General features: G+C 37.0%; 1 protein-coding gene and 1 pseudogene across 10 annotated transcripts in view; both read right to left on the reverse strand.

The window, feature by feature from the left end:
- Nucleotides 1-24,050, reverse strand: part of NFAT5 (nuclear factor of activated T cells 5) — a 132,043-nt gene that overhangs the window by 15,097 nt on the left and 92,896 nt on the right. For 6 of the 9 annotated variants that reach the window (XM_079908462.1, XM_079908460.1, XM_079908466.1 and 3 more), the window contains 6 exons: nt 22,002-22,192; nt 20,317-20,489; nt 14,086-14,220; nt 13,907-13,959; nt 9,359-9,491; nt 5,380-5,463 (listed from right to left, as the gene is read on the reverse strand). In XM_079908462.1, the coding sequence (XP_079764588.1) occupies nt 5,380-5,463; nt 9,359-9,491; nt 13,907-13,959; nt 14,086-14,220; nt 20,317-20,489; nt 22,002-22,192 (769 nt within the window). The remainder of the gene's footprint in view (nt 1-5,379; nt 5,464-9,358; nt 9,492-13,906; nt 13,960-14,085; nt 14,221-20,316; nt 20,490-22,001; nt 22,193-24,050) is intronic. The other 3 variants (XM_079908463.1, XM_079908461.1, XM_079908467.1) reach the window with 1 other exon arrangement.
- LOC307179228 (proline-rich protein 13-like) lies at nt 1,135-2,508 on the reverse strand (annotated as a pseudogene). The gene has a single exon. The product of its transcript is annotated as a proline-rich protein 13-like (transcript).

Raw genomic sequence — 24,050 nt, forward strand, 5'->3', positions numbered from 1 at the left:
GGGGAAGGATAAAGACACACAGGGCCTACTGGTACCACCAGTGCAGGTGGAGGGAGCCTGTGTGCTGCTGCCTGCTGTGGGGTGGAGGATGGGTTGGCCCCCTGGGTTCTGCCCTTGCCACTCCTGCAGACATACTGACCTGCTGCTGCTGGCACATACGAGCCCTGTGTTTTGGGCCTCCTGGTTCCACTGTTGGCAGATCAGGTCCATTACTAGTTGGCAGATGTGGGGAATGGGGTGGGCTAACCCTTCCAAATTCTGCTGTTGCTATTGCAGGTTTGGGTAGGGGATGGGTTGGCCCCCAAACACTGCTAATGGGTCAGCTGCTGTCACTTGGTACGAGTCATCTCACTAAGTCTCTACTGGGCTTTCCCTTTCCTGATCTTTTGGCCAAAGAGAACAGGCTTTTCATGCTTATTTACAGATTTATTATTTTGTCTCTGCCTGTTGCCAGTTCTGAGTCACAACTGCTGCCCGACTCAGATAAATTGGAGATAAAAAGAAAACCAGTTAACTCACTTGGTGTTGCTCTGTAAGTTCTAAGGTCTTTAGCCAGTCTTATTCCTTTTTTCTATATTTCAAAGTCATTTTATACTGCTGAATATTTCCAAGGTATTAAGTAGATTTAGAAAGGAGGAACAGGGAAAAGTGAGTCTATACTATCTCCCCCACCACCCCCTCAGGAAAAACAGCTTTATTTGGACTGAGAATTGGAGATGAGAGGAGGACCTGAGGGAGCATACTGAGCTAAGGAGTAGAGATTAGTTTCCAAAATGGCAGTCAGAGCTCATCAGCCAAAAATGGGCTCCACTTCCCAGCAAGCTTGCAGTAAGTGCAATCAATAAAAGGCCTGCTGGGAAATGTTTATTTGCCACTAAATCACCCAAGCATGCCACAATTACAAGAAAGGTACAGGTTGTTTTTTTGTTTTCCATAATTAAATTTCCACAGCATCTTCCCAATCAAAAGTATTACAAAAAGAAGTAAAAAATCACATTTTACAGATCTTAGACTTGTCTTCAGCATTTTGCTCAAATTTCACCATCTTCAAAAAGTAAAACTCTTGTAAAACTCATAAGCTAAAAGTTCTATCCGGGCTTCCCTGGTGGCGCAGTGGTTGAGAGTCCGCCTGCCGATGCAGTGGATACGGGTTTGTGCCCCGGTCCGGGAAGATCCCACATGCCGCGGAGCCGCTGGGCCCATGAGCCGTGGCCGCTGAGCCTGCGCGTCCGGAGCCTGTTGCTCCGCAACAGGAGAGGCCATGGCAGTGAGAGGCCCACGTACCGCAAAAAAAAAAAAAAAAAAATTCTATCCAAGCAGTGCGAATACGGCCTTCGCTAGCCCATGGCAATTCTTTTCCCATTTTCCCTAGCCAGTTAGGGTTGAAAAGCAGAGTGAGGCTCAGATTGCAGGGGTGGGGAGGGGAGAGACTCAAGGGCTAATTTCCCCCAGTACAAGATGGCATCTGAAGCTTGACGGGAGAGCACAACTGGAGGGATTTGAGGGAAGGGTCCAGGCCCTGTATTCAGTCAGAGTCACTGCTGGAAGAGGAGGAAGAGGAGGAGGAGGAGGAGGAGGAGGAGAAATGCTTGCCATGCTTGTGGTGTTTGTGCTTCTTTTTGTGAGCTTTTTTCATTTCCTTCTGCATCTTCTTGTGGATCACCATTCCTGGTCCTACCATGCCAGGAGCCAAAGGATTCACAGGATGCATGCCAAGGGCAGGTGGTGGGTATGCAGGGGGGTAAGGACCTGTGGGTTGGCATCCTGGTTACGTGGTTGTGGCACAGGATGACAGGTCCACTAAGGGGCAAAAGCTGGATTCCCCTGGGGTGATCCTGGGGGAGTGGGAAAGGGGCCTGGAGGAAAGGTAGGGTTGGCAGGTGGTGGATGGGCAGGATTGCAACCTCCAGGGTACCCGATGTTAGGGGGTATGGATTTGGCCCTGGATGCCCAGCATTGGGATTCCACATGTTCAGGTGTTTCCTCCAATCCAGGAATGGAGAAAGAAGGAAACTGAGGAACCAGATGTCCCATCACCTTTACACCACCGCCTGGGCTAAGTCTACACTATCTTTTCTCAGAACCCACAACTGTATCTTAACGGACTTGCAAATAATACTAAATGGCTTTTAATATCTTTTCTTCCTACATTTTCACTATGTATTTAATGAGCCCTTACAAAGTTCCAGGCACTGTTCTAGGTTATGAGGATCCAGTGATGAATAAGATGGATAAAGCCCTACTACCTGGAGGTTACATTTTAGTGAAGGAGGAAAAACATACAAACAAGTAAAGTCTGTACTACCTAGAAGTTGGGGGAGAAGTTTTAAGCCAATTCAGAAAATCCACAAAGTAAATTATTAATTTTTATTTTGGCCATGCCGCATGGCCTCCGAGATCTTAGTTCCCTGACCAGCGAATCAAACCGAGCCCCACGGCAGTGAAAGCGTGGAGTCCAAACCACTGGACCACCAGGGAATTCCTCAGAAAGTAAATTAGACAGACATATTTAACCATCCCCATATCAATTTGAATTTATGAAGAATACTGTTATTGATAGTTTATGCCAAATAATTTTTAAAGAGTGTTCTCCTTCCATCCATGCCAAATAATAACAATTTTGGAAACTTAGAAAAATCTTTGCTAAGTTTGTTGTCATCAAGCAGCACTTAGGTCATATATAAATACATTTGGTTAAAATACAAATTAAGATTTATAAGGGATGGAAATAATAGAGTAAAAAGAATACAGAGTTTTGGGGGAAATCTAAGTTGCAACCTCTGTCAGTTATTAGCTGTGTGACCTTGAGCAAATCACTTAACTTCTCTAAATTTTGGTTTATTTACCTGTAAAATGAGATTGAACTACATTATCTCTATGATTCCTACAAGCTCCTAAAACTTTTCACATAATTGCAACCAGTTAGAGAAAAACATATGCTGGCAACTATTTTTTCACATTCATCCAATTAACCACTCTTTACAAAGCTAAAACTGAGAGACTGCACATCAATACTCTATCCCTGGGTCCTAAACCTGCATCACAGAGTTTCTGAATGATCTGTCTAGAATGTTCACTTACATCTTCCTGTACGTATATAGATATAGAAAACTTTCTGGAAGCTGTTAACAATAGTTTACACTGTACACTTTATCTTATGTAATTTGTATTACTTTTGTGTTAATATATACACAGTTGGGTAAAACTGAAAAATGAACCATGATGCTTTACCACTAGCCTTAATATCTCACTGAGCAGTTGTGCAGTTATCCCCCTTACTCTCCACCTCCCCCTGCAAACCCTCTCCGAGGAATGAGAAACTTGTTGCAGAGTGAAAGCTTTCAATGTCTGGCCATAATGTCCTATTTATGTATCAAGTTCTAAATCTTACTGTAATTGATGGCTATTTTAAAGAATGTTATATGAAGGGTTATGCCATAACACAAATTTAAAAGTCATTTATGTTGCTCAGTCTTCATCATTAAAGCATACCTAATTAAATCTCTCAGAGGGCACCTGGGCATTATACCAAAGCTCTGATTTCAAGGAATCACAAAAATAAGCTATTTGTCAAGGGAAATTCCTAGTTGAAAGCTATTGTTGGTTTAACTGATCAGGAATCTCCAATTAATGATACTGTATTTAAAAATGACAAATGAAAAATTTTAACTGATAAGATAGTTTAGTATTTAATTTTATATCTTCATAAAATTATTTTACATGATTTCAGTTGATAAAATTGTCAAAATAAGAAGGTCTGAATTGTGAAAAATAATAATATGTGTATGTGTGTTTCTTACCCATTTTTTAGGCTTTTAAGATTTTGATCAAATGACTAAATCATTTTATTACCAAAAATTAAACATAGCATTTAAAACCTTTTAACCTTCACTATGAGAAATTTCACACTGGATTACATTAGTGTCCCACCAGCCTGATACTCTATGAAAGAAGCATGAAGGAGTTTTTGCAGAAAAGCAGGAACACATCGAAGTTGGCAAAGGACAGACCATAAATGTCCCTGACTTCCTTTAATGATTGATTAATTATGGTATTATTCAACTAATAAACATCGTTTGAATTATTATTGCTTAGATGTTACCTTATACACTAAAGCTCGACCTGTCTTTTTATTATTTTATTTATTTATTTTTGTGCGGTAAGCGGGCCTCTCACTGTTGCAGCCTCCCCCGTTGCGGAGCACAGGCTCCGGACGCAGGCTCAGCGGCCACGGCCCACGGGCCCAGCCGCTCCGTGGCATGCGGGATCCTCCCGGACCAGGGCACGAACCCGCGTCCCCTGCATCGGCAGGCGGACTCTCAACCACTGTGCCACCAGGGAAGCCCCCTCGACCTGTCTTTTTAAATTCCTCTATGGAACCTTGATTTCCTCACCTGTGAAATGACAATCATAAATTTCCTATCTCATAGACTTGGCAGATTAAATGAGATAATGGTGGTAAAGAGTGTGGAATGCTGCCTAGCATTTAATATATGTTCGAGAAACATTAGCCATGGTTATCCCTAGCAGAGACTTGTAAATTTTCCTGTAGTTAAATCAGATCATTATGCACTTACTTGTGCATAATTCCTAATTAATCTATTTTGGAACTGCTGATAGAAATTATAATGGCAAGCTATACTAAACTGAATATATATATGAATGCTGAATTTTACTATGACAATAGGAAAAAAAATCCACTGTATTTGATAAAATGTATTAAGCATATTATGCCCCTTAAAAATATAAGTATACAAAATTTTAAAATTTAATTTAACTCATGAATTTCATGGCAGAAAAATATAAGTAAAAGCTAGAATTACAGGAATAAATCAATGGCCACTATGCAATTGACATCTTCATATGTAATGGCACAAAAGCATCATAATTGAGAAACACATTATAACATCCTGAAGATATCTTCATTTTCTATTTGGAAATAATGGTGTCAGAAGAAAGAATGGTACCTAAAGAACCTAAAGCAACTTTTTCAAATGCCAGCAGTTTCTATTTTGGTCTCTTTAGTCTCAATGTCAACTACTCTTATTGGCAGCAAGAAGCTTTATAAAGCTGTTTTATATACATTATTGTATTCTATATATACTTTTAAGATTTTTAACATTAGGGAATACAAAACAAAAACTTCTCTATTCCAACACATGTTAAAAAAAAAGTTGTTTATATGGTAAATGAAGGGAAATATCAAGTTGGGAAGCAAGTCTCTGCATTCAGTAAAGTCAAACAAGTATTTATTTTACAATATGGAAGATAACCTGCAAAGTGTTCCGAGTACACAAGAGAAAATAAAATAGTAAGGTTTGCTAGAGAAAATATATAGCATCACTAATTTACAATTTTTGAGCAGAATTAACTTGGTACCTTTCATGGCCTCTTCGAAAGAGCAAGGTCTTGCCGGACTAGATATTTCCTTCTTCACGTTTACATTCAAAGCAGCAGCTGCTGCTATTAAGACAAACAAAAAGGATTAATGTATTTATTTAAACTTATCCTAACAAAACGTGTACCTTAAAATTTTAACTGGAAACTTTAACTGGAATATCTTCTCACAAAGCACTATTAAATTATTTGTTTAGCAGAAATTCTAGGTTCAGATGAGTTTTTATAATCACCAGTCTACGCTCTAAAATGCACCTGTCTCCCAGTGGGCAGAAGCATATGCTTACTTATTAAAACAAAATAAAAACAACCGCAACTTCAAAAAATCTTTCTTGTAACAGTACACATATTTATATGAGATGAGTAGAAGACTGATATGAGATTTTTAAACTTACCAAATATACTGTAACACTAGCATGAAAAAAAAATTCACCATTTACCTACATAAATGATTTATTTAAAATAATACTGATTCAGAGTCAATTGAGCTAAATTTTTTTAAAAAGTGTGATGAATATACAAAATCTATAACATTATGATTATTCTTTTTAGCAAGCCTTAGAAAACATAATCTTTGCTATTATTAAAGGAGAATTACTACACTACTATATCTATACATATCAAGTACATCTACTATGAAAACTTTAAATTTAATGAGCATGAGAGTAGAGAACAGTTCTGAATGGTAAAGTTAAATAAATTCCAAATAAACAGGTTTTTACTTAAAATGACTGTATAATAATTTTATTTAAATAGATGTTAATTTCTATTTTTCATTGTATTTATTTATTTTATTTATTCCCTTATTTATTCAAAATGGGAATTGAGTCAACTTATTTTCAATTTATTTTTCACATGACAATACAAAATGATGGTTATAGAGAATATAAAGAGATAGTTAACTGTGAATAAAGAGACAAAATGTACACATCTCCTAAGAATGAAGTAAAAAAATTTATCTAAGCATGCTGCATTGCACACGAGGTCCAACAAATGATAATTTGAATGAACTATCAATTGAATGAAATTATCAATTGAATAGAATTGATGAGAAAAAAAATCCATAGACAATTTTAAAGCATAACATTAATTCTAATAATTACAGATTTAAAAATGGAAACTAATCTTTGAAAAATTTTTAAATTTCTACTTTTAAAACAAGTTTTAGTCATTTGTCTTTAGAGCAACAAAAAATTATGAATAAATACTTCATCCTCCATTTCTTATAGCAATTACTACTGCAGAGTCACTGCAAAAAATAACTAAGGAGATTTCTGTGTCTTAATAGATGGAAGTAAAACAAATTAATGGCTAAGCAATGCTTCAGTGACTAACTGGCAATGAAACAAAGGTTTTACGACTCTGCAAAGTTAAGTGCCTAAGAGCATGTACATGCAATGTATTTTTGGCAGTATAGACTCAGAAGGCTTTAGAGGGGCTTGTGTCTGGCAGAGCATGCAGAGCCAGCCAGTTTATGTACACTTGAGCCCCTGCCCCAATCCTACTTTTAGACCGTGTACCAAGTATACAAGATCCCCAAATTTTCTGCACAACTATTCTATAGACCATGTGTGAAATCTCAGGCCTATAGGGTGAACAGAGCTTATGAGCACTGGCCAGTGCATCAGGGCCCTCCAGGTAGAGGATGGAGCCAGGAGAGGGAAAAGAAGGGTGCCAGCCTGGGGATTCCTCTTTCTTCATGTTGTCATATCCCAGTTTGGACCTCCAAGCAGTTTGAAAATCCTCAATTCGAATCTGGCCTTCCAGGTTATTATGAAGGTATTTTGGTCAAATTAGGAGGATAGAATATACTTCATTTAATTATTTGTTATTTTTATCTATAACTTTTAAATATTTAGGCAAAATGGTGTAGCAGTTGCCATTTCTACTCTTGACTCACAAAAATTATGCTGGGCCTTGTTCTAGCTGTTACAATTACTATACACCACTGACTATTCAAATGTTTAACCACAGTCCCTGGAGGAATCACAAAAGCAATTAGTTTATCATAATGAGACAGTACAAATTTTCTATAACCAAGTTTTCCTGAAATCATATTCTCTATTCTCTCACATGAACACCTAAAAGATGCTCACATTTTATAAAATATAAAAAAGTGAAATTGTGGGAAGATTCTTTAATTAGCTATATCATAAAGGCAGAAACTGAAGCATTGGATCTCACTATAAAATTTGCATATTATATATTTATTCAATTAAGAGTTTCTGAGGGCGACTGCTATCTATGATATATATAAGGGGGAAATACTTAGAAGAATAAACGTATGTTAGTGATTGCCTAAATGTGGCCAAATATAGCCGATTAGTGTAGGCTTTAAAACAGAACACTTAAAAGTTGTTTTATTTGGCAATTTATTAAAGGGAAATTTTTAATAATCAGTATTCAACACTAAGAAATGAAGATTCATAGTGCTGATGCTAAGCACTTCAAAGTCCTGAAGTTCTTTATTATTGATCATAAAACCAAACAAAAACAACAAAACCTCAGTATTTTCAGGATGGCAAAAACTTTAAGGCTATTTCCACACACACACACACACACACACACTCTTCCTTCTTCCCTTCCCACACAATTAATTACTGTATGCCATTTTTCTCCCCCTATGAGCAAACTCCTCCTCACACAAATACTAAATGTTAATATTTAGTAACTAGCAGTTACTAAAATGCTTTAACTACCATTAGTTTTAAATCAAATTTTCTTGGATTTTTGAGGCCTTCTTAGAAAGAAAACAATCAACTATTTCATCTTTAAGTATAAACCAATATCCTCTTCCCTAGTTTTGTTGAAGCCAGTATATTATTGCCAAACTTTGTCTTTTTCTGTCTGAAATTTCTACTTGTGATCTTTTATTCTGAGATAAATACTAAAAGGATTTCATTAGTGCTATACTATGGCACAGTTTTGTAGCAAACTGGTGGGAAATAACCAATATTGTGAAACTCAGACATGATTAAAAAGAACAAAAAGGGAACAGATCACATTAAGTGATAGAATGTAATTAATCAAGACTAGTTATAACTCTGTCCTAGAGACTGTTTCCATCACTTTTGTTGCCAGGGCTTTCTTTCCTTGCTACCATTTTTCACTTTGTACCTCACTGAATCCTGAACTATTTGGGAATAACATATCGGTAAACGTAAAGATATGGAAGAACTTCTAGCTCTAAAGATTCCTGAGATAGGAATGGAGTAAACCATGGTAAGCATGGCAGAAACCAAACCTAGGTCAACAAAACATGTGAAGAGTTTCCATTTCCAAAATGTTCTCTCTGCTTCTCCAGGAAAAGCCTTCTCTTCTTCAGGCAACTAAACTAATGTAGGCAAAAAACTCTTAGGACACTTCTTACCCAGAGATCTAAATTTATAAGCAACTGCTCTGGTTTCTAAAGCACCTGTTTTACCTAAATGCTTAAAATTACATATAAAATATTTATTCACCAGAAGTCTTTGATATTTTTGATAACACAAATTTGAAAATGTTACAGGCATATGATTCTATTTGTGATATTATCACTTATCATTCCAAGCTATCTCTCACCTCTCCCAAAATGCATCCTATAAGCCAGCCAGACTAAAAACTATTAGCAGTTTCTCAAAGTCGTCACTTTCACCTTTCTGCACATAAGAGGTACTCAATGAATGGTAATTCTTAACAAGGAGTAACCTGTATGACAACTCTGGAGAGCCTGACTTCAGAGCATCTCTAGCTTTTCTTTTATTATTAGAGCATAAGGCAGAAACAGTTCCCTTAATATAAGAGTAAAAGCAGTGTTTGGTGGCCATCTTCTTAGGAAATAATGCCATCTTCAAAAAATACTGATATCAATTCATCTTAGCACACAACTTTCTCTTTTAAATTGGCTGGTCTTCTTCATATTCTTCCAAAGAACTAGAAGTTAATTATTCCTTTTGATTCAGAACTTTTTATTTTGACATACCTGGGTCTGGAGTGTAAGTGAATGGCTGAACATCATGAGATCTTCCAGCATTGGTCACTACGTATATTCCCACTGATACTGGCAAAGTTATATGTTGGTCATGATATGGGGGAACCTTCACAATAAGATGATTCTAATTGAAAGAAAATTATAAGAGTCAGAAAAGCAGTAATGTTTAAATTAAAATTTTCAAATAAAATATGATAATTAAGTACATTTCCTGTTAGTTGTAAAGTTTAAAAAGTCTGACCAGGGGAAAAAACGTAGTATTTAAAAGCATCAGGACATTAATCTTAAAACTGCTTTTAAGGTAAAATACCAATGTTTTACAATGGCTTACAAGGTCCCTGCCCTGTCAAATTTATCTCATTCCCCTTCTCCTCCAGCTTGTTACACTCCAGTTACATTGGCCTTCTTACACTAACACAGTAAATTCATTCTTTTAACACACTAAATTCATTTTTACCTCAGAGCCTTTACAACTTTCTGTTCTCTCTCACTGGAAAACTCTTCCTTTACCTCTTCAAATGGCTAGTTCCTTATCCATTTTCAGGTCTCATTCAAATGTCATCTCCTCAGAGAAGCCCTCTCTGACAATCCTATTTAAAGTAGCACCCCTCTCCAATCTGACCACATAATCTTGTTTATTTCTAAAATAGCACTTATCACCAACTGAAATTACTGTGATTATCTGCTTCTTTTTGTCTCTCTCCAACCAAAAGAATGTAACCTCCATGAGAACCTAGGATGTTCTGTTCTTCATTCTATCTCCATGGTTAAGCACCTCACACAAAATATACTCAAATATATTTGTTGAAAAAAAGAATGAATATATATTCAGGAAAAAAATATGTCCACCAAGCATAATGTCAGTTACCATATGTTTTGTAAACCTTAACAGTGAGATGTATCAATACTTCGCAATGCAGTTCACTACTTCCTAACCACTTTAATTCTCCTTTAAAGTCAATAGGGTTCAGTTTACCCAAACCTCAGTAGATCAAAGTCATTTTTTTTGTATGTGAAAATAGTGGTAGAAGCATCCTTTTAAGAGAAAGGAAGAGTTCCATAAATGCTTCAGCAGCACTTATTCTTCTTAGAAGACACAATGAACCACATTTGACTTGTTCTCTTCTTCCCTAGTATGTTATAGTATTGGGAAGGAATATCAAGGGGTAGTGATTATTCTTTTTATACTGAGTATGTGATATGCAGGAGGCCAACGGTGATAGCTGAGGATGAAGTGAATGTGATGACATTTTTTACTTAGTTAGATTATAGTAGTTGGTTGACTCAGTTGAATAGAACATGTGACAAATGAGGTCAAGATTTTGATTTTTGAGCACTTAATTTGTTTCTAAGCCATCATAAAACACTCTCTGAAATAGTCACATTATACATTGAAAAATAGCTTCTTGGGGCTTCCCTGGTGGCGCAGTGGTTGAGAATCTGCCTGCTAATGCAGGGGACACGGGTTTGAGCCCTGGTCTGGGAGGATCCCACATGCCGCGGAGCAACTAGGCCCGTGAGCCACAACTACTGAGCCTGTGTGTCTGGAGCCTGTGGTCCGCAACAAGAGACCACGATAGTGAGAGGCCCGTGCACTGCGATGAAGAGGGGCCCCCTCTCACCGCAACTAGAAAAAGCCCTTGCACAGAAACGAAGACCCAACACAGCCAAAAATAAATTAAAAAAATATATATATATATAGCTTATTTATGGCACTAATAGAATGCCTCCTGAGTCCAGTTAGCCATCTCAAAAAAAATCACACTTCTAATTCAGGTGCAAAAACATATATAAATGTGTGTACATCCACAGGTATTAGGGGGCAAAAATCTGAATGCACATATTCAATTGCCCATGAGGCCATCAAAAAATGTACCTGCAGTGATCCAACTTCTAAGAAACAGAATCTTAAAATCTTGCCCACCTTCCTTTGTTTAAACACTGCAACTACATCACAAAGCAGTCCTACCTACAGTTAAGGAGATGGTTGAATGGATGATTTGTGAAGTATCTTCCCGGTCTTAAAATTACCTATTTGGCAAACTCAATAACTGAAATTATTCTTCTGAATAAAAACTTGTTTTTTGGTAATTAGTAACAGAATTAGTATCTAAAAGTCAGATGCATATTTTATTTAAACAAACCTTTTACTCCACTTGCTTTGGAGAGCGTATTTAAGCAAATCTAATTTGAAACCTTTTATTTATTTATAAAATTTATTTTATTTTATTTTATTTATTCTATTTTTTGGCTGCATTGGGTTTTCGTTGCTGTGCATGGGCTTTTCTCTGGTTCCTCAGAGCGGGGGCCACTCTTTGTTGCAGTGTGCGGGCTTCTCACTGTGGTGGCTTCTCTTGTTGTGGAGCACGGGCTCTTAGGTGCGTGGGCTTCAGTAGTTGTGGCACACGGGCTCAGTAGTTGTGGCTCGCGGGCTCTAGAGCGCAGGCTCAGTAGTTGTGGTGCACGGGCTTAGTTGCTCTGTGGCATGTGGGGTCTTCCTGGACCAGGGCTCAAACCCGTGTCCCCTGCATTGGCAGGCAGATTCTTAACCACTGCACCACCAGGGAAGCCCCCGAAACCTTATAAAAGCCAAATGAACCTATTTTCATACTAATTCTTCTTACTTCCTCAATCTGAATCCAGAAATTCTACAAGTGGTTTGAATTAAAAACTAAGTAAATTGTAGGTAGTGATAGTAAGCTTTTTAAAAATACTACTCTCAAAAATTAAGAGCAATTAACTACCACTGAGCTAGGAGTACAATACAGACAAAACACACAAAGGACTGGGAGACCTGTGGAGCAGGCAGAATGTTCTCTGAGGTAAAAAGAGAAGAATATCTGAAATTTAATTTTTTTATCTTTTAAAAATATTTATTTTTGCTGCGCCGTGTCTTAGTTGCAGCATGTGGGATCTTTTAGTTGCAGCATTCGAACTCTTAGTTGCAGCATGCGTGTAGGATCTATAATACTTCCCTGACCAGGGACTGAACTGGGTCCCCTGCATTGGGAGTGCGGAGTCTTAGCCACTGGACCACCAGGAAGTCCCTGAATTTTAATTTCTTAGAAAAATCTGCTTGGATTCAAAGTAACGACTTTCTTTTTTCAGCGGATAATCTTTTTCAGAGCTTACAAGCTCTGAAGTGGGAATGGTCTGATCAACAAGTTATACAAGAAATCATAAAATGCCAGAGTTAGAAGGAACCTCAAATAATCTAGTAAAAGAGTTTATCTTATAGATTAGAAAAGTGGGGCAAAAGAGAGACTTGTCTTACACAGGTAACACAGATTGTTAGTGACAAAGAAGGTACTAGAATTTCAGTTAAGACTAGTCTAGCAGAGATTATCTGATGGTAAATGTGACAAAGGAATGGCTGCTGAGTCCTATTATCTCTTCTTGACAGCATGTAGGAAAACTTTCTGCGTAGCATTTGTCTAGGTATACAGGAAGCTCCACCTTAAATGATACTATGTAGTGAAGAATTCATTTAACTCAAAGTGAGGTCTAGTCTTTTCCCTTGTCTACTGGGAGGTGATCTCTAGGCCCCTAGAATGTCCTGTCTGACAGAAGTATCTTCGTTTGTTTAGGGGCTTTGGCCACTGAAAAGTCTAACAATGTAATTTATGAAGAGAGCTTTGAAACATGTCATATCATTTCCAACCTCTGGGGGAACTGGAGACTAAAGGTTAGCTGCACGGGCAGTATGTGATCCAACCCAAATAAAAACTCTGAATACCAATAGCTTGGATGAGCTTCCTAACAGGCAGTACTCTGTATGTACTGCCTATGTTGTCACACATCAATGTGCTGAGAAGGTAAGGCATCCCTGAGGACAGGAAGCTTCACCTTCAGGACCCTCCCAGACCTTACTTTATGTGTCTCTCCCTTTGGCTGGCTCTGATTTGTGTTCTTTTGCTTCTCTGTTCTTTATGAACTGTATTTATACATACCAGTCTTCTGCGTTTGCCTTATATCTGATTTACTCATAAGTTTGTCTTTCTCTTTTGTTAGTTTCAACTTCTATGAGGTTGGTCTTATCTGCTCTACATACTAATTCTTAAGTCAGTTCTTTATCCTTGTTTTCAAACTTTTTTCCTTGTTATTTGGAAAACAATATATAGCAAGGTCCTACAAATATAGACTCTTTAAGTGTAACAGGTAGTGCTTCTGAATGCAAAAAGGTAACTAACAAGTATAAAACACCTGGCACATAGCAGGTACTCAATAAATGTTTCCCTTTGATTTAACTAAATAGTACGTTAAGATAGTCCAGATCCTCAGAGCAAATAAGTATTAGGAAATCTTTCATTCATTAACAATGGTAATTTGCTAATGCTCTTAACTTTTTCAAATAGAGAACTGTCATTTCTAGCATCAGTGGAATAAATCTATTTCAGTTAAAGAAACCCAAGAAAGAAACTTTAAATGATTTATGTCAACCTCATATAAAGAAGAAATTTGTTAATGCAGGAAAATTTTGGAGCAAAACTCAATTTCTCAGAGAGTAAGCAATCAAACTATAAAAAGTTTAAATTATACCTGATGAAATAATTCCATGTCGATTTCAGCTTCTGACTTCCAAGAGTTTTCATCTGATTGAAATAAAAACAGTGACTTACTAAAATTGTGAAAAATTTTTTTACTTTGTAGCTACAACTATATCTTTATAACAAAGTGAAACACGCAACAATTTCTAAGGCAGTATTGTGCCTACTTACCAGAAACATTTTCTTGGAAAATAACTTTAGTTCCTTTCAGAAAGTTCTTGCCGATTAAAAATACTTCTTCCTCTCCTTTCACTGAACAGCTATGTAAGCTCTTCTTTAAGATTTCTGGCACTCCTGCTGGCTGAGCTGTAGATATATATAAGCATTCCATAAAAAGAACCACCAACACTTACTTCTTATCTAAAATCAACTCTCAATTATCCAGTTCTATAAGTTGTCGTTGTTGACCCCTGAATTTGACTTCTTTTATTCTGCATATTAAATTTTACCATAACAGAAAGCAAAGAAAAAACAGAAAAGTCTGTATTAATGTTTAATAACTATTGTAAGATTTTATAGGGATGGATTAATGTCTGCGATGACATTTTAATTTATTAGATGTCATCTTTGTTTTCTCATTACATGAACAAAAAAAAGGTGTAAAATATGAATTTGGTCATGTTTTTGTCTTAATATTTTTTAAAAATTCAATTTAAAAACAACTTTATCTCACAATCTTAACCTTAAAAATGTCAGCTATGCTATGCCATTACAAGACTTCTGAGGCAATGTGAGCCTATGGGTGGTATTGAGGGCCTCTTTAAGGATCTAGACCCAGGACTCAGGCCCTAAACCAAAAGAACACCTGAAAACAGACTGAATGCAATTCAGAGTAATTCTTTCTACCAGGGGATCTCCTTGAACTAGGATACCCTGAGGTTAAAGATAAAAGGCACTTGTTTTTCAATTACAAAGACTAACTAACCACTAGTACAATTAACAAAGAGGTTGACTAGTACTGAGCAGGAGCCAGATCTAAGAAATTGTAACTGGCCTACCAACTTCCTCATGTCATGATTTCCTTAAGAAAATTTAATATGTACTGCATAGTAAAACAGGTTCCAAAGTAAGTGTATCTGGGAATTACTGAGTTAAGCAAAGCTAAATGAACAATAGGATTTCTCCAAGCATTTCACATTCTGATGTACACTGTAAATATCCAAGAAGTGAGTATAGTACACAGTCCCCCCAACATATCTGACTCCAGAAACATTCTTCCATATTGATGCCTAAGGACTAGTTTTCCACCAGAATACTCCCTGGGATACTGGTTAATGCAAATACATACTTTTTAGGTACTCAAAAACCTGCTTCCTTAAGTACTTTGAAATAGAACACACTATTTGTTGTTTTAGTAAACCCTAACAACATATATACTGCAAAGGTAAACTTTAACATGGTTGTATAACTTATCAACTTCTAAATTAATGAGATAGTCTATTAAACTTTAGGAAAAGTTTAAGTTTTTTTCTCAAATACTTACATATTTAATAGTTAATTTTATCTTTACAAGAAAGTAATATGGGAAATTATCCTTGTCAAAATACTGCCCCTCTTTCCCTAGGCCTGCCGTTCCTTGTGGGAAGGCTCTTGCTCCACTCATGTAAGGACTGGCCATGTGACTTGTTTGTATAATGAAATGTGAACTGAAGTAATGTGCCACTTCCAGGCTTTAAGAGCCCCACGTGGTTCTACCATCTTCCTCCACTACAAAAATGGCAATATCCCAGAAAGGGGCAGTTTCTAAAGCCTGGTTCCCAGAGTGAAGAAAATGGAGTTGCTTCCAAACTACACCCAATATTATCATAAAATGAGGAAGAAGTAAAACTTTGTTGTGTAAGCCACTTAGATTTTTTTGGTTGTTTGTTACTGTAGCACCGTTTAGCCTCACTTATTTTAATACAAACAAGTATCTTATCCTAATTCAATATCTGAATGGCAAATAATATTTTCAGCAATGTCTGAGTTTAAAAGAAATTGTGATTGTATAAACATATACACTGTCTGGAACCCACAGGGTTAATGTATGAACAGAATGGAAACAGTTACTGGTCACACACTGGTAATTACATACCCTTTTAAAGAATTAAGTGAATTTATAACTTTTTGGAGTAACACTGGAACTAGACACTTATTTTTATATAACATTCAAGAAAAATATGATAAAAATTATTTTGATTAGAAAAGAATAAGAGGTGCAAAATTATATGCACATATTGTATTAACAAAATGAATGGAAAGTCTATAACCTTCCCCCCCCACTTTCAAAATACTATATGGAAATTCCACTTCATTCATGATTATCAAAACTTTTTTCCTGGGCTTCCCCGGTGGCGCAGTGGTTGGGAGTCTGCCTGCCGATGCAGGGGACACGGGTTCGTGCCCCGGTCCGGGAGGATCCCACATGCCGCGGAAAGGCTGTGCCCGTGAGCCATGGCCGCTGGGCCTGCGCGTCCGGAGCCTGTGCTCCGCGACGGGAGAGACCACAATAGTGAGAGGCCCGCGTACCGCAAAAAAAAAAAAAAAAAACTTTTTTCCTACCTCATTTTTTCCTTTTATGTATTAAAGGCTTAAGATGGCCAAATGAGGCCCCTCTGAAGGTACAATGTGTATTTATCTTTTATATATTTGTATTTACATTACACAAAGAACTAGTCTGTTCAAGATAATTTAACTTCTAACTTTTGACCTTAAAAGGTCTTTCCTATTAAAAAGTTTAATGGTTACCTAACAGGACATACTCCATACTAAACAGAACTGAAGTCAGGATTATTTACGCATTAACTGTTTTATTTTTATCTTTAAGTAATTAGTAAGCTGACTCTTGAAAGTGATCACATTGCTTTAAAAAACTGTAACAAAAAAAGCAGGCACCTTTCTGGTATTATAAAAAACAATGTGCTTTTAGATGCTTTTCTAATAGCGGCCACAAAAATAAAGCTGAGGGACTTCCCTGGTGGCACAGTAGTCAAGAATCCACCTGCCAACACAGGGGACATGGGTTTGAGCCCTGGTCCGGGAAGATCCCACATGCCATGGAGCAACTAAGCCCATTCGTCACAACTACAGAGCCTGCGCTCTAGAGCCTGCAAGCCACAACTACTGAGCCCTCATGCTACACCTACTGAAGCCCGCATGCCTAGAGCAGCCCCTGCTCGCCACAACTAGAGAAAGCCCTCGCACAGCAACAAAGACCCAACACAGCCAAAAATAAAAAGCTGAAAAAAATTAATGAACATCTGAATACTGAATATCTGAATACTGAAAAACAACAAAGCAAATATTTCAACCTGTCAAAAGAATTAGTAAGGCTTTTTAATGTCTGTGAAGAGAAGAGAAGTTTACTCAATGATATTATCCCTTTTCTAAAGTTGTGGAAGAGCTAGAAATAAGGAAAGTAGGAACTCGTTAAATTCAGTAAGATTTAATACAATAAGCATTAGTAAGACAAAATCTAAAATACATTACACTAAAGAAAGCGATGATTAATTTTGCCATATTAAAAAAATTATTATAGAAGGGTGGATACTAAAAAGGTATGAAAATTGATATTCTTAATTTGATCTAGTATATATGTATTGTCTGGAGACATCTAAAGGTGTGAAGAATGTAAAAGGGGATGATTTTTCTATCCTCTTAACAACAAACAAACAAAAAGACAATGGATCCAATGACCACTGTTAAACCAACAAGTAGAAGCAGGACTGTTTTTCTAAGGTCACAAGGCACAACATGAATTCTGGCATTAGGCCTTCTTTCCACTGAGTGTTTCTAGATGGAAGATCAAGTATCTGTTTCCTCTCCTCCCTTCCAGCTCTAGAACCTTTTGGCCCCTCTTCCTTTTCTACCTCCCTCTCATCTTCCTGTTTCCTTCTACCTCCCATTCCAATTCTAACCCTTCTTACTAACCTATTTCCTTTTCACCTCTCATTCTACTCCAACTGCTCTAACCTGCCAAAAAGGTTATATTCACGGAAATAAACACAAACCATAAACCCATAATGGAACATAGAGTGGCTATGGTCATGCTCAAAGTATTAGATCACGTAAAAGAAGAACTGCACATGCCCCACTAAAATTGAAACTCCATTCTAATAATATTCAAGTTGAGACATATTGTGATTTACAGTAAATTAGCACCTAAATTAGAAAAGCTTTATAACTCAATAAACCATCTACAGATTATTTACTCTGTCCCTATCTGAACACAACAGAATGGACATGGAACCTAGAAACTTTAAAAGCAGTATATTTATAACTGAACGTTATCCAGAAATAGCCCAAGGAAATACTAATATCAAAACAAATTTTTCATAATAATGAAAAATAGAGAAATCCAAATGAGCTCTCTTTATTTTTATTTTACTTTATAAAAATTTTTTGGCTGCATTGGGTCTTTGTTGCCGCGCACAGGCTTTCTCTAGTTGCGGTGAGCAGGAGCTACTCTTTGTTGCGTTGCGGTGTGTGGGCTTCTCATTGCAGTGGCTTCTCTTGTTGCGCAGCACGGGCTCTAGGCGCATGGGCTCAGCAGTTGTGGCGCACAGGCTTAGTTGCTCCGTGGCATGTGCAATCTTCCCAGACCAGGGATTGGATTCTTAACCACTGTGCTACCAGGGAAGCCCCAAATGAGCTCTCTTGAGATCAGGAAGATATTTACTACTTTCTTTTTAAAATGAGGGTGGGGCTTCCCTGGTGGCGCAGTGGTTGAGAGTCCGCCTGCCGATGCAGGGGACGGGTTCGTGCCCCGGTCCGGGAAGATCCCACATGCTGCAGAGCGGCTGGGCCTGTGAGCCATGGCCGCTGAGCCTGCGTGTCCAGAGCCTGTGCTCCACAATGGGAGAGGCCACAGCAGTGAGAGGCCCATGTTCCGCAAAAAAATAAATAAATAAAAAATAAATAAATAAATTTTAAAAATGAGGGTGGGGCTTCCCTGGTGGCGCAGTGGTTGAGAGTCCACCTGCCGATGCAGGGTACACGGGTTCGTGCCCCGGTCCGGGAGGATCCCACATACTGTGGAGCGGCTGGGCCCGTGAGCCATGGCCGCTGAGCCTGAGCGTCTGGACCCTGTGCTCTGCAACGGGAGAGGCCACAACAGTGAGAGGCCCGCGTACAGAAAAAAAAAAAAAAAATGAGGGTGTTTGCCAAGCTAACATAGGGGTACAGTCACTTCTGAGATGAATTAGAAAGGAAGGGAAAAATAAGATTTACCAAGGGTGAATAATTTGACAAAACTAAGCTACAATTAAATAACAAAGGCTTTGTAAGTATCCTGGGGGTACCAAGGTCATAATACCCATAACGACCCAATAGGAAATTCAAGTGAATGGAACTCAGTCTCTTCTGCTCTTTTGAATTCAGAAGCAAGGCCAAAGAAAATAATAGTTAATGAAAATCTTCTTAAGGGATGTACAAAGGAAAAAGTTTTCCTATTTATTACTTGTAATAATACTCATTACAGGGAAACCAGACTATATCTTGAAGCACATACAACATGACTGAATTTAAATACACACACACGGACTTCCCCGGTGGTGCAATGGTTGAGAATCCCCCTGCCAATGCAGGGGACACGGATTCGATCCCTGGTCCGGAAAGATCCCACATGCCACAGAGCAACTAAGCCTGTGCGCCACAACTACTGAGCCTGTGCTCTAGAGCCCGTGAGCCACAACTACTGAGCCCATGTGCCACAACTACTGAGCCTGCACTCTAGAGCCCGCGAGCCACAACTACTGAGGCCACGTGCCACAACTACTGAAGCCCGTGCACCTAGAGCCCGTGCTCCATAACAAGAGAAGCCACCACAATGAGAAGCCCGCACACCGCAACGAAGAGTGGCCCTCACTCTGCGCAACCAGAGAAGAGCCCATGCAAAGCAATGAAGACCCAACACAGCCAAAAAAAAAAATTACGCACACACGTCATTTACTTTCTATGCCAAGGTTAGCAAAGTAAGAATTTCATTTCCCACTATACTATAATACTTTAATTTGTAATCAGAATTCCAACTGCTATATATTTACAAAGTTCTGCTTACCTTATTTTTTCTTAAATTCTAATACAAACACTTAGAATCACAGCGATTTATCACACTATGAAGATGCTGTGAAAATCCTGTGCCTTTGCAATTTACTTCAGGCAAACTGTTCAAACTACTTTTTAAATCAGTATAGGATGATAAAAGGAAACTACAAAATGCTACATTCCTTTTGAATTTTATTAGAAATTACCCACCTTTAATTTAGCCTAGAAAATTTAACTATAGCTTTGAAAATGTTTCAAATTTTTCATGATCACAAGCTGGAATATGAAAAACAACTGATATTTAGAGATATCAAAAGATTGACAGAAAATGAAAAAAAAAACTCCATATATTTAATATCTCCATATTTTCTTACTTACTACATAAAATCGGAGAAGAGGGTGTTTGCAGTGTCAAAGTGGAGCCATCTTTCCTTGTGATATTAACTCGAAAAACCAATCTGGCACGAGTGCTTTTTTTCTTGGAACCAGCAATTCCTATTCTGGCTTCAACATCAGCATTCCTCAATTTCAATATCCCTACGCAGTCCACCCTAATACAGAAAAAATATATTAACTGATATTTTCTGTTGTATAAATAGTACAATATTCTTAATCAAACAAGTTTTCTTTTTAAAAATAATTTGCTTCCGTGTTAATTTTTGAGTATGTAATATAATTATACGGTTCCAAATTCAAAAAACAGAGAAGGGTAAGTTCTGAATATTCATAACTTCTCATCTTGTCAACTTTTCATTTTTAATAATAATGGAAAAAATAGTACAGAAGTAAAATCACTATTTCAAAATCTGAACATAAGTAATGGTTTACAAGAGTTACTTTTGCTTTAAAAAATTAAATTTATCCTCTTTCTTTTTGCACCTAATTCAGATATTAAAATAGAGAAACGGATTTTATTTGAAAAAAATTAGTAACTGTCTCCCCCCCAAAATGTAACACTGCACAGCCATTAAAACATATGCTATAAATAATATTTAATGTTATGGGAAAATGCTCATGATAAGTGAAGAGCAGGTTACAAAGCAGTGAGTAGAGTATCATCGCAATTTTATCAGAAAAAAGGATGGAAAAATAAATGTCAAAACAGTAATTAGTTCTATTAAGTTGGAAGCTGGCGTTTGAGGGGTATGTTTTTAGCTTTATATTACTACTAAATTTTATTGAGATTTTTATTAATCTGTATTTTCAACTTATAAGGAATAAGTACTATTTTTATAATCAGTAACTCCCTATCTTCCACCATATACATTTATTTTTACAATTTCAAAAGTTAAGAAATAAACCTTCACTAAATATGTTTCAAAATTTCCCTTTTCAAACTATCCTCTCACTAACTTATTCAAAATGGTTTTCAAAAAAAAAAGAACAAAACGTGAAAACCAAGTAGAGAAAAGTCTTTAGCTATCCAATACGGATAATTACAGAACAGGTCTATCCCAGATCAATATTTGCTGCTGTTATGGTTACTGTTAGGATTAAAGGTCCTTAATAAAAGGATTAAGGAAAAAAATTAATTTCAATCATTTCTAATATATTTCAGGAAATGAAAATGCATAAGATGAAAAATAGGTAGTCCAAGGACATAATTTTTTAACATAGGAAAATAGAAACAGAAGGTAAATTTAGACCAGCAATATGCTTTTTCATACCAAGATGGGTCAAGGCACCATGAATGATCTCTGTCAGTTTCTACTGCAAACACTAACAAAAGAGAATTTAGGAAAGCAAATCAAATTGTTTGTAATTTTATTTTTTAATGTTAATATTATTAATGCCAACATATAAGTCTGTATTATTTTCCAAAAAGCCAGCATTCCACCTGGCTTTTATATCCTTGTCTTTCACTATGGGAATTCTCTAGCAAAGGGCAAAAGAGTTCGTTTTCACCCATTACCATTCTGCAATAAACTATTCTTTTTATTTGTTATGCTTAAAACATTTCAGTACAATACTCAATATCTTTTATACATTAGAAACTAAAAAATTTGCCTGCCTACTGCAAAAGTGTAACGAATTAACAAAAAATTTTTTTACTAAGTACTCACGCCAGTGTCATATTGTTGCTCGGATCAAGGCCAACTTCTATAACAGTAGTGCCTTCAATGTCCACTTCTTTGCAGGGAGTTGTATTTCGCCCAGTTACCCTGCAGGCCTGATAAAATCCATGTGGTTTCACTCGACCAGAGTCATTGCCCACAAACACCTGCAACACTACTGGCTCATTATGGCCTTCCAGCTGGAGTGAGATAACAGGGAGCATAAACACTAATCAGCATTTCAAATAATCTAACTGTAAAATCAAACATTTAAGACCAAGTTCTATATTATTATATTTATAACTGGATTACAATAAAGAAATAACAAGTCTTCCAGAAAAACAGAGGTAAAATATTTTCATAAAGGAAAATTGGCTAAATTTTTGCAGAAAACTCTAAGTTTTAGTTCTGCAATAATCACATTTTAATTTTAGATGTTTAATGATAAATTATCATTTGTAATTAATTTGTACAACCAGATGAGAATGCATACACAATCCTTTAAGGTATTTATAAATTTACGGACTGCCAAAGCATGTGGGTTACTCAGGATTTACCACCACCACTAATGGAAAATTCACTAAACTGTGCTACTGGCATCATTATCATCATCATCAAATGAGAGTACATCTACTAAATTTTTACTCTGTTAAAGCTGTTTGAGTAGGAAAGTGTTTGAAGTGCAGCTATATAAATACTAGGGGTATGGAGCTCATTTTCATAGACTAGATACATATATACAACATCACAAAATCTTAGGCCAAAACATTATGGTCTGAAAAACTGCTGGTTCAAACCAGGACCTATGGGTCATTACAGATCTCTAGCAAGCCTTCATAAATTAAATTATAATTTGTATGCTGAAGAATAAATAAATATTTAAAAGAACACTTGGGAACAAATGTTTCCAATGCTGGTTCTTGATAAGGTTTGTAAACATTGAAGCTGCTAATACAGAATGCAGAAAATCACAAAATAACTTGTACAATCCACATCAAAGTGCTTATAAAAAAACTCATATATCTTCTCTATCCAAGAATAACTGTATCTCTGTGTCTATGGGTATCATCATAATGAGTCAAATAAGCAGCAAATAAGCAGTCTACCCAAATTGTTAGCACTACCTTAGATCAGTGTCTGGCACACAGAAGGGTACGGTATTTGCTGAATGAGTGAATAAGTAAACTTTTAAGATCAGCCAATTCACTCCTTATCACAGGCAATTAATCTAACTACTTCTGCAGACAAGTATTTAGACAAAGCATAACTTAAAGTCAGAGCAATTAGGTTAAAAATATTTACCAAACTATCAAAATGTCTGGTTAGACAAATATTTATACAAAGCATAACTTAAATTTCTCACTTGCCTGTTACTTGTCCTAAGATGGGGGGACTGAAAAAGGATTGGCGTGGTGAGTAGTAGAGGGGTAGGAATGATACTGTACATGTGATTATTAACAAACCGTATAATGGTCATGAGTAAGCTTCTTGATCCCAAGTTTCTACCATTATTTCTTTCAAGTATAAAACGAAAGGCAGTTCAATTAAATATTGTTCAACTAACACATTTACACAAACTGTATTTACAAGAATCTACCATGTGACTAGCCAAAATTCCTCCCTGTTTAGTATTTTGCAAGGGGTAGGAACACTTGTTAAATAAACATCCCCTACTCCACTTCTTTTGGTTTGTCTTCAAAGAGAAATAGTCTTTTCAATAAGGTATCCCAGGTGCTAAAATTTAAGTGCCCCCTCTTTCTTCTGTTAGTCTAAGTTCTGAAAAGATAAAGACTCAACTGATATCCTGTTTTAAATTTTTTTAATTAATTAATTAATTTTTTTTTGGTGGTACGCAGGCCTCTCACTGTTGTGGCCTCTCCCGTTGCGGAGCACAGGCTCCGGATGTGCAGGCTCAGCGCCCATAGCTCAGGGGCCCAGCCGCTCCGCAGCATGTGGGATCTTCCCGGACCACGGCACGAACCCGTGTCCCCTGCATCGGCAGGCGGACTCTCAACCACTGCGCCACCAGGGAAGCCCGATATCCTGTTTTTTAAACTG

This window comes from Stenella coeruleoalba (genome assembly GCF_951394435.1).
Source record: "Stenella coeruleoalba genome assembly, chromosome: 20".
Lineage (NCBI taxonomy): Eukaryota > Metazoa > Chordata > Mammalia > Artiodactyla > Delphinidae > Stenella > Stenella coeruleoalba.